General features: G+C 28.2%; 1 protein-coding gene across 1 annotated transcript in view; it reads right to left on the bottom strand.

Annotated features, from left to right (window-relative positions):
• LOC111629818 overlaps positions 1–12219 on the bottom strand; it is a 110601-nt gene that overhangs the window by 92963 nt on the left and 5419 nt on the right. Inside the window, exons 2-4 of the mRNA XM_023373726.1 lie at positions 11859–12096; positions 6991–7223; positions 3796–3915 (exon numbers count right to left, since the gene is read on the bottom strand). Coding sequence (XP_023229494.1) covers positions 3796–3915; positions 6991–7223; positions 11859–12096 — 591 coding nt within the window. The remainder of the gene's footprint in view (positions 1–3795; positions 3916–6990; positions 7224–11858; positions 12097–12219) is intronic.

Raw genomic sequence — 12219 nt, 5'->3', positions numbered from 1 at the left:
CATTGTCATTGCAAGTAAATATCTCACAATTAAAAAAAACTTGTATTGACCAGAACAAGTAATAATCTGAGTTTGCTCGATCTGGTGAATACGGTTGGTGTGATAGCATGTCCCATCTAAGTTATAACAGTTTCTGACGAGTTACCAAACTTGTGTGAAATTTGACATTATCGTGGTAAAACACTACACCTGTTTTGTTGATCAATTCTGGCCGCCTTTTCTGTTTGATGATATTACTCAATTTGTTTACTCGATGGCAGTACACTTTCGAATCAATTGTTAAATTGTCTGGTAAAAGCTCCAAAAAAAAATTTCCTTAAAATCCCACCAAAGAGAGCATCTCTCTTTAAGAACATGTGGAACCCATATATCAAGCTTTGAAACGAAACCAATTTGTTTCAAGTAATCATAAACAGTTCAATTTGACAAATTTAATCTCTTAGTGATTTCACGTGTTGTTATTCGGCAGTTTGCTTCAATCAGTACCTTTATTTTGTTTTCATTGGCTTCAACTGGCCATCCAGAACGTGGTGCATCTTCAATATTGAAATTGCCAGAACGAAATTTTGTAAACCAGTTTTGGCACTGTCGTTCTGTCAATACATCTTCTCCATATACATCACACAATTTTTTTCTCGCTTGAACAGCATTCTTACCTTTTCGGTAATAAAAGAGCAAAATATGCCAAAAATGCTACTTTCGATCTTCCATATTTGATGGGACACAAAAAAATAAACAATTGCCCAAAATCAAACAAAACTTTTTACAAATAAGCCTTAAAATGCTAGCTGTCAAAATATATAATGATAATATAGTTTAGAATGAAAATGGCGGGAAAAATACAACTAATTCGTCTAGTGGTAAAAAAAATGAAATTACTTTCCGAACAACCCAATATAATATCTCTGCATAAAATAATAAAAAAAAAAAAAAAGAAAAACAGTAATTGTGTTCTTGGAATGTTTCTTACACAACATATGTATCTATGGTAAGACTTTCCTGACTACGTGATATGTGTTTAGTATGCAGCCTTCTGTATCATAATATACAGAGTAAAATTAAAAATTTGGGAATTTGACATATAGTTCCTTAACTTGAATAGTTTAAAACACAAATGCACAACCACCTTCAAAATAATCTCCTTGGGCAATAATAAACTTTTGCCAGTTCTCCTACAGCTTCTGAAAGCATTGTTGTATGCCACTTTTGCAATCACCTGTAATATCTCTTGCAATGCTGCTTTTATCTCATTTCTTGACTCAAAATGGCATTCCTGCAGATGTTTCATCAGTGAAAAAAGGTAAAAATTGCAAAGGCTAAGTCAGATGAAAAGACGGGATGCAGAAGCACATTGGTAACATTTCCAGTAAGAAACTCTGTAACCATTATGGACTGATGTGCAGATGTGTTGTCATGGGAAAAGGACCATTTTCCATCATATCTCAGCCATTTACAATGGAGAGACACACAAATCAAATGATGTAAAATGTCCAGATAATACTTCTTGTTGACTGTTCTGCCCTCAAGAATAAATTCTGAATGAAGTAAGAGCATTGCAGGAGGCATTATGGGTGACTGCAAAAGATGATCTACAGCAATGCTTCCAAATACAATTGCTGGCAAATAGGTATCATTGCCAAAGGGGGTTATTTTGGAGGTTGATTGTGTGTCAGTGTTTTAAATTATTCAAGACAAGGAACTATATAAAAAGTCCTTGAATTTTAGGATCTTACCTTGTATCTTACTTTTGTGAAGTCCTAATGTTTTGAGACTTTTGTGTACTGTGTACTATGTGAATGTTTTAATTTTTCTGAATATTTTCTTAATGTCTTTCATTACATTAGGTGTTATGTTGTTTTTAGTGCATTGTATATCAATCTACCTAATTTCTGTCTAATGTTACATATTTGTGTATCTAGTCTTCGCCAGTCAGGTTATGATTTGCCTGTCTGTTTATGACTGTAGTTTAAGACCACGATATGTAACTACAGTAAGTGTGCCAAAATAAACTAAAATACATATGTCTGAAAGCACTGATTCTAGTTGAATTTGTTTTGGTAATGTCTGTATTTACGTAGTATGGAGTTTCTTCCCCTTGTTTTGATGTGTATTTGGATATTCATGATCTCTGTGTGTGAGCTAAGCTTCTATATTTACTGAGTGTTTATTGAAATAATTTGTGTTAATTCTGTATCTATAATATTACTAGTTGTAATTGTTGTGTTTATCTTTTCATGATGCATGTTATACTGTATATACTGTTTTCATGAGTGAACATTGAGTACTGTTGAAGTACTAACAATAAGTATGATTTTGTGTATAATCTAGTGTTTGTGTATGTTGATGTATCTGTTCTATGAGGTGTACATAAAAAATATCAGAGAAAGGAAACTGATTAAAAAATCTAGGATTATTGTTATTAAATTTTTACCATAAAAATTCCATTAAAATATTTTTTAAATTTCTATAATTTATTTAACTATAAAAAGAGTGTTATAAGTAAATACAGTAGTACCTCGGTATATGTCTGCTTTAGAATATGTCCAATTTGGAATATGTCCTGTTTGGACAAAACAAATTTTGCTAAGTATATGACTTAATTCAATTATACGCACCATCTATGAAAAAGTAGCACTATTGGTGTATTAGATTAGACATTCGCAGTGCCACGTTTTATAAATTTCTTCTGATTTTAATTTGTAAGTAAAATTTTATTATTTTTATTAATCATGAATTGCAAAAAGGCAAGTGAAAAGCAACAGAAAACTAAAAAAATGACTAGAATCACAACGGAACTGAAAAAAGAGATTGTTGAGAAATATGAAGGTGGCATGCGTGTTTGAAATTTTAACTGTTGCATACTGTATTCCAAGAATGATGATATCGACAATCGTGAAAAATAAAGTCATTATTAAATCTGCTAACGTTGCGAAAGAGGTTAAATCAATTTCTAAACAGAGATTGAAGACATTAGATCATGTTGAAAAATTGCTTTTGCTTTGGATAACTGAAAAACAATGTGCTGGAGACAGCGTATCAGAAGCAATTATTTGCGAGAAAGCTAAAAAGATACATGCTGATCTCATGAAAAATCAAGCAGGAACTAGCCAGGAAAGCAAGGTGTTTAAAGCCAGACATTTCTTTTTACATAAAAATGGATTAATCATTTGTACATTACTTCTTATGGGAAATGTTGGTTTGGTATACGTCCTATTCGGTATAAGTACAAACATCAGGAACCGATTAAGGTCGTATATTGAGGTTCCACTGTATATTATAATTTTTATTTAATTTCTTAACATCAAATTATGAAAAAACTATTCTTAAGATAAAATTCCCATTAGAAAAGAAGTGCATTCAAGTAACTTGAGTGGTAGAAATATGACAATACAAAAGACTGATTCAAATCTAACTCAGACTTCTGCTAAATGAATATAATGTTTCTACATTAGTATTATATTTTGTACAAAAGTGATATCTAAATTATTACTACAGTTTATTAACTCTGTTTATATGTGTGCATTTTGATAACTGAAAATGCAGGATGAACTGTAAAATAAGCTTTTTCATTTGATTAGGTTACATAAACTTATCAACATCTGATACCACTTGATTTTAGTTATCATCATCATTGCAGATAACATAAAAAAATTTCCTCTTTTGAAATTTGCAATCATCCATGCAAAATGATTACACTAAGAAATAATAATTTTAATAAAAAAATTGTACATTTAAAGTATACATATTCTACTGTATATCATATTTAATCTTCATTTACATAAAAATCAATATTACCCTTCCAGTTCCTCGACCTCTGCCTCTTCCTCTACCCCTTCCTCCTCGCTGTCCTCTTTCATTACCACGTCCATGATTCCATTCATTTATGGTTATGTCTTCAATTTGATTAGATTTTTCCTAAAAGAAATTAATCATTAATTTATAATTCTCATTTTTGCTGCCATCTATAAATGTATATGTTAGCAAGATAATGTTTCTTCTTTATAACATAGTGAACGAACACAAATAATTATTTGATTGAAAAAAAAAAAAAATGCAAGATTTGTTTTTCCATAGACTACATTTTTATATTTTAATTACTAAATTACTAATTAAGTTTATTTTCTTACTTTACTCAGACTTTTCAAGACAAAAAAGATATAAGATATTGTGGACTTGATAAAATTTAAAAATTTAGAGATTTCATATCTCCCTAGGCACATATGGACAAATGTACTGTTGAATCATATCCAACAAAGTTTTGAATATTCAATTTATTACCTTATTTTTATACTCAATTCATTTTATATAGCGTTAATTCTTTGTGTTTTGTAATCTTTCTGTACATAATAGTTATAGTTCATTATATGTTCAAGTTTATTTAACATTTTAATATAAAATTAGAAAAGATTGTAACAACAAATTTTTTTATAGTTGCTGTATTGTGATATGAATGATTTATTGAAAGTAATTATGATATGATTATATAATTTTAATTTTTTAGCAAGTTGTATATCAAATAAGTTTCAATGTTAAATTATTTATATAACTATCAATATGCTTCATTTGGATGAGACATTTATTATGTTTCTAAAATTCATACAGAATTATTTTCACAAAATTCTTTGAATCAAAAAATGTTTTTATCTGAAAAGGACCAGAAAAGTGTCTTCCTGAAATCTATATATATAAATGAGGATGTTTGTTTGTTTGTTCACTATACACTCACTCCTACGCCATTCAACTAATTGCTACGAAACTCGATAGTTATGCTCAAATACTTCTATCTTAGATCATGTCATGTATTCTACCTCAAAATATCAATTACATTTCTATAAATCAATTAATTTTTATTTACAGTCACTGAGTTACACATAGTACCATCTATTCGCAAAAAAAGTCAAGAAAATAATTAATGAAACATAATTCTTACAAAAAAAAAGATATAATTTTAAAAAATATATATTATATTCACTGAATTACTGCAACAATGATATAGCACAAAATAGATGCACCATTAAGCCATTACTGCAACAGATAGCACATAGCACTTGCTTGCTTGGAGTGTTTTGCCCCTGTACATCATACTTTTCCTGTTAGCAATAGAGTCTTGCCAGTTATCTATCTAACTCTGTTCAGAAAAAAATTTTTGTATTGAAATAACATGATTTGCAGTACAAATCAGAAGTTCATATATAGGTAATTTGGTCTTTTTCTCTTACAATTTCCATGTCTGGTCTCAACTTTCATCTATCTAACTGCATTCTTAAGATTAAGGAAGGTCAGAGATGGACGAACAACTGGAAATTTATAGCTCAACAGTTTTTTCAAATTACAGTCCAATAAGTATCCTCCAGTAACCGAGTGGATAAAACCACTTAACACCATTAGTCAGTTGTGGATTCGTGCATGGCCAACAGATTGGCAAAGTGGAGTTTTTCTGGGTTTTCTTCACATTAGTAACATTTCAATTGGGGCCAACTTTACATAAACATCTTTCTGGGATGCATCCTCCTTGGCAGATCACTCACATGTTGCATTGCCGTAACCAAATAAACCTAATTCTAATGTGCAATTATTTATTGTGACATTATCATAATGCCAGGTTGCAAATTTTCATCACAATGTTCTCAATTCTTTTAGTAGTTTTGCCCACGTACATCATACTTTTCCAGTTAGCAATAAAGTCATGTCAGTCATATATCTAACTCTGTTTGGGGAAATATTTTGAATCAAAGTAACATTCCATTCTAAACCAGAAGTTTGTATATAGTTAATCTGAGCCTCCTGCCCTAAGCTTTCCATATCTGGTCTTGACTTTCATCTATCTAACTCCTTTCTCGAGATTAAGGAAGGACAGATAGATAAGGGAAGACAGCGGAAATTTATAGTCTACAATTTTGCAGCCCAATAATTTTTCCATAAACACATGGAAAAATTATTATGGTATCAAATATAAGATAATATATTACACTTTGAGTGTCTAATTAAAATTCATAATATGATCAAACTGTTTCTATTTTTGCAATAAATAGATGTTAAAGGATAACTTTCTAATAGAAAATAAGCAATTTGACTAAAATAATTTTAAAGTAAAAATCATTATTACCATAAAAGCTACTTTACTTAACCTTTATTTAATTAGATACTTAGAATATGATGACAACTACTATCATTTAAAAGATAGACAATGCTTATAAAAATTTTTCTAAACTAAAAATTACACACAAAAATATAATAGTTAAATTTATCTTGCAACACTCTGCTGTATATATATATAATATATGCTAAATATACAAAACGATAAAATAATATTAAAAAATAATTAATTAATATACAAGTCACCAGTTCCTATTTTAAGAAAATCTTTGTATTTTTAATTGGAAATTTTTGTGTTTTAAAAGGACTTTTTTAGTTTTTTTGGCGGCTAGTAGCCTAGAAAGGAAGGTTGGTCGCCAGGAATGTATTGTCTAAAACGCAACCTAATAAATGGTGTTCCCAAATTGGGTGAACTTAGTCTTCAAATTCTTCAAAAAATTAAAAGGACCATCGGATGAAAAGAATTACGTAATTAATATACAGTTGATAAACTGTATGAATGACTGAATGACAGTAAAAATTGATCCTAAAATGTAAACACTCTTTTAATTATGGAAAGTGCCTTTCTCACAAATCCATAATCTATATATAACCCATCCATATATATAATTTTTCATATTTTTTTTAATAAATTGCACCAACCTACATATATATTAACTAATAGCTTAGTGAAGTTAATAGGAAAAACTGAAAACATTTTAATAATATAATCCTACATAACTGATTATATACAATGGTAGAATAAATTTACTTTATAATTACATATAAGCAATTTAAACCTATAAACTTTTACAAGTACAAAATGAAAGGTATCATTTCATTAAATAAATTCAAAAAATTATTATACGCATTATTTTTATAAAAATTCATTATAATTTATAATTATTAGGTAACCTTTTTTACAGATTTATCCAATTCTTCAGATTTATCTTCCAAAATAGATAATGATTTAATTGCTGTATCAGCTGAAGGCTTTTCAGATCCTGGATAAGATGCAGAATGTACTGATGCAGGAGATTGTCCCATTTCAAACTTTCCTTTTGGCAATGACAACAGACTGTCCTTTTTTTGTGAAACAGGACTATCATTCACATTTTTTGGAAGAGAAGTAGAAGTATTATCTTGTTCTGAAATATATAAATATTCATTAATCATTATATAAAAAGTATAATTCACTTAAATAAAATTTTTCTAAGTAAATCAATCAACTAATTGTACTGTATTAAAAAAATTTGTGAAAAACAGTAACATTAATCTTTTAGTTTAAAGAACAATTTTGTTAAATTGCTGTGCTTTATTTGTTTCTGGCACTTCATTTCCTTGTAAAGTACTTTTTGAAAAATTAAGAATTAAAGTAACCTTTTCCTCGCCGTAATAACTTTCAAAATCTCAAATTGCTGAACCTGATAACATGAATCTATCAATACAGTAATACCTCAAACTTATGCGATAGGTGGGACTGAGCAATAACCGCGTAAGTCGAATTCATGTAAGTTGGGGTATAATTTCGCAATTTGTGTAAAATCCAAGTCAGATGTATGTAAGCTAATAAATGTTCTCATTAATCTTATCTTTTGATTCATTCACGGTTACAAGAAAACACCACATAGAGTCTCTCAAGTCTCTGTAGATATAACAAACACAGAAATAAACAACACAAAATAAATTGTAGCTATGTGTTGATTCCGTGTGACATGTCCAAACATGTAAGCTGAACAATAGTGTGGGGGAAGTGAGTAATCGAGAGTTGCATGGCGCTGAAACAAAAGATGAATCGACGAGATCTGAAAATCACGTAGCTCTGGTTCGCATAATTCGGAGTAGCATAAGTCGAGGTATTACTGTATTTATTTTTTCGTAATCATCTTTACTACTAACACCCCTGATTAATTTTTGTTTTGTCAATTCTCATTTGCAATCAAATTAAATATATTTGGTTTCTTAAACATTGTTTTGATATCACTTTAAAACTTTTAATATATTTCAATATATTTACACAATATACAATTTTATAAAATTTTTTTTTAATATAATGAAAAGAACACAGAACAAAGTTTTATCATATTTTGTAAGAATAAAATTTCCATTTTTCAACCATTTTGCACTTTACTTATACTATAATATATATAATTACAAGCATAAAAAACATATACACAATTTGAAATGTTTTTTTTTTTATAAGACATGATCACTGCTAGAAGATAGAACTGTAAAAATCTTGAAAGTATACAAATTTCAATAAAAAGTTGAAGAATGTTTAAAATTAAAGTTTACTTATAATTTTTATTGGTCTTTCTAGTAAACTGTAAAAAAAAAACTAAAGTTATTTTAACTAACTGTAAAGTTAAAACTAAAGTGGGCAAAAGTTATACCTATAAATTAGCAAAAAAGTATTAAAGAGAAAAAAAGATAATAAACTACATTTATTATAAATAAGTTTAAGATAAAAGGCACTAAAACACTCAACAATGACTTTTACATTAAATTTGAAAATCAAGAAGGCTGTGTATATATGAAATGCTAAAAATACCATATTGATTTATCATTTTCAAGAATTTTTCTGACTAGTTTTTTTTGGGAATCTAATATCATCATCAATACTTCATATTATTATGAAACTCCTACACTTACATATAGCAATCAAGTCTAAATGTCTAAATTTGAAATCAGACAATTTAATTCTTCTTTACAGTAAGGCCTGACTTACCAGTTATGCTACTAAAATTTAGTAGTATATATTGGGACATAATATACCATATTTTATGGCATATAAGATACACCCCTATTATAGTGCAGAATATTTAGAAAAAGTACAGGTATCCCGCATACAACATGGTTTCGCTCTAACAGTTTGAAAATCGGGGATATCCCTGTACAACATGACTTGTGGTTTTGCTCTAATACGATTTTGGAAATCCTCCATCCAAAATTTCACAATTTTTAAGTGTAAACTTTGTTATTTGATATTTTTAAAATTCAAACAAGCATGAATGTTTTCTCAGATTTGCCCGTGAATTTTAGCATATTAAAATTTTCAAATTACTTTGTGCTTTTCATCAAGTTTACTTTAATAAAAATTAATAAAGACAAGAAAGAAAAAATTACACTAACTTTCCTATCAACCAGATGTTATCGTCGCTTTCAGACTTTAGCCCTTAAGATTCTCACTGTGTTTTTTTTATAGATTAATCTTCATATTTAGTAAAGTTTATTTAAACATTTTTAGGTAAGTGTTATTAAAGACTTTTAAACCATAGTTATTACTTACCTACAAATGATTAATTTATTTATAAAAATGACAAACAAAATACGTCTTTTTGTCAATACTCGAACAATTTGGTATTCAAACAGAAATTCTGGAAAAAAATCACTCAGTACTCAATTGAATAAACACGACCCACCAGAACAAATTTTCAATTAATAACAAATTTTTATTTCATCATCCATAAAAATTTTTTTATGATAAAAATAAAAAATATGAAAATGTTGCTGATACTTCTGATCAAGATCAACAAAATGCTTGTGCTCGATTAGATTTTTTTTTTGATTAATAACATATTTTTATTTCATCATCCATAAAAATTTTTTTATGATAAAAATAAAAAATATGAAAATGTTGCTGATACTTCTGATCAAGATCAACAAAATGCTATGATGATGATGATGATGCTTTATAAAAAGAAAATGCCCTTGTTTAACTAAAATTAATATTAACACGTAATATAGTACTTTTAATTGTGATTTTTAGTTAATTATTGATTGGAAATAAATTATCAATTGTTTTAATAAACATATTTCTCTTAGTAAAAAAAATAGCATATTTTTGTTAACTTTTGAAATATAATCCTATGTTTTGCATTAGTACTTTATTATATATAGCATGGCTTTGCATAACATAGTACTTTTTTGGAACATAACTACCATGTTATATGAAGGATACATGTAATGTACATGTAAGTCATCCCACACTCTTGGCACTTTACTCCAAAGTGTTTTTACTGTGTTCTAGTTTAAAAAGTAAAATTAGAATACACTCTTTTATTTATCAGGAAGAAAATTATTAAAATATCCTATATGACTATATACAAATCTGCTTAGCTTTAGCATATACAGTTGAGTCCTGCAAACTCAACTTAATGTGGACTGAGAAAGTGACGAGTTTTATGGAAAACAATGATGTTAGTCTAAATAGCAGAATTTTCATGTGTAAATTCATATATGTATTAACTATGTACCAATAGTGAATATTTCTATTTATAGTTAAATTTTAATTTAAAAAAACATTGGTTATTCAGTGGATACATTCATGTTTTTGACATTCATGATGTGGTGTTTTCAGTGGCATCATGGAAAAAGAGTTATGTTCTTTGTTAAAATGTGGAATTAATGCTTTTATCAAGTGTTGCTAGTAAAGAATGATATCTTATTTGATCCTAGTGTTAAATTATAGTGGTAAAAATTAGGTTACATGTTTTTTTGAACAACACAAGTTTTATGGAATGTTGCGTTATCAAGAATCATGTTTGCAGGATTCTACTATAAATAATAATACTGTATTTTCGTAGATTGACTGGCATGCTGCATATAACTGAGGAGACCAGCATGCCAGAAACCCCAGTTACTGGCATTGCTAGTAAAACTGCAACGATAAAATAAAATTAATCCAATCTAACAAAACTAGCTGTTAATTAAATGTTAAAAATATTCTTCAGAATGCAATAAAATAATAACATTGTAATTTGAGTGACTTAAAATTAGGAAGAAAGTTTTCATTTACAAGACAATAAAACAATCAATGACTTATTGGAATTAGTAGTAATAGTAGTAGTAGTAGTAGTTAGTGTGGGCTGCACTGACAATCTACCTTAAACTGAGAAATAACACCTTTCTCTCAAATTTCACACAAAGCCTACATTAATAGGTATAAACTGAGATAATTTACAGTAAGTTTCTGAAATTTAATTAATATGTGTTTTTGAATCAAATTACAATAAAATAAACATAAAAAAAAGGGCACTTTCAGCATTCCATGAATATTTTACATTGTTAGAAAGAAGACAAAATAAAGAAATTAAACATATAATTGCAGTTTTTGATGTAATGCTGACATTTTCACAGTTTTACAATAAAAACTCATTTGTTTTTACATGATGTAAAGTATTATTTTTAATGCAACCCCTAGAGAGGGATGTATAACTTCACTTAAACCAGCATGCCTGTTTTTACCATATAGAAATATCTGATTTCATGGTCTCCCTGGATAGACCAACATGCCGGACAATCCATAAAAATACAGTAATAATAATATGTTTAATTAAACAATAACATTTTTATTAAAAAAGTAGACTAAGTAGAGGTTACCTGTAGCCTAATAAAGCCTGTTTGGGAAATTCATTAGCCTATAGGAGATTACAACTACCTGCATAAACAGTAATCTTTTTAGTTTTTTTTTGGACAAAATTTGCATCTTATGTATTATAAAATATGGTAGATTGTGTGCAATTTGTTGTTTCAAGTCAGACAAAACAGGTTTAGTTCATCCAGCAGCCTCAAATCTTTCAATGAAAAAATCATTTGGCATTTAATATCCAAATGATATTAAGTGCCTAATAAATTATATAATAAAAATTTAGGGTTTTGGCATATTATACATTTTCTGAATGATGAATCCTTTTTTTGACTGTTCTCAATAACAGACTGCTTTACATCTAAACAAAAGTTTATACCGATGTATTCACTAAAATTAATATTTAAACCATTACTTTTTTTACCGTCATCATGTTCTTTTTGTACTCTCAAATTTTGCATTTGATCTCGTCTTTTCAATAACCGTTCTCTCCATTCACGCCATTGTTTTTCATAACGATTATAAGCTTCTCTGTCAGGATGATCTTTATTCTGTTCTTTCCACATTTCAAATTGCTTTTCCCATTGTAAAAATTGTCTTTCAAATTCTTCTTCTTCTTGATCCAAATTTGATTGAGAAAATTTGGAAGAATCCTAAAGAAATGATTTTATTATTTCTTTTTAGGCTGAAACAATTCAAATGATAGTAAATTTCATTCAAAAATTTATTGCAATGACAAAATTTATATATATATATATATTTGTATATGCACAAAT

The sequence above is a fragment of the Centruroides sculpturatus genome, unplaced genomic scaffold, assembly GCF_000671375.1.
Source record: "Centruroides sculpturatus isolate CEXI.00-Female unplaced genomic scaffold, Cexi_2.0 scaffold600, whole genome shotgun sequence".
Lineage (NCBI taxonomy): Eukaryota > Metazoa > Arthropoda > Arachnida > Scorpiones > Buthidae > Centruroides > Centruroides sculpturatus.
This window is presented reverse-complemented; position numbering and strand designations above follow the sequence as displayed.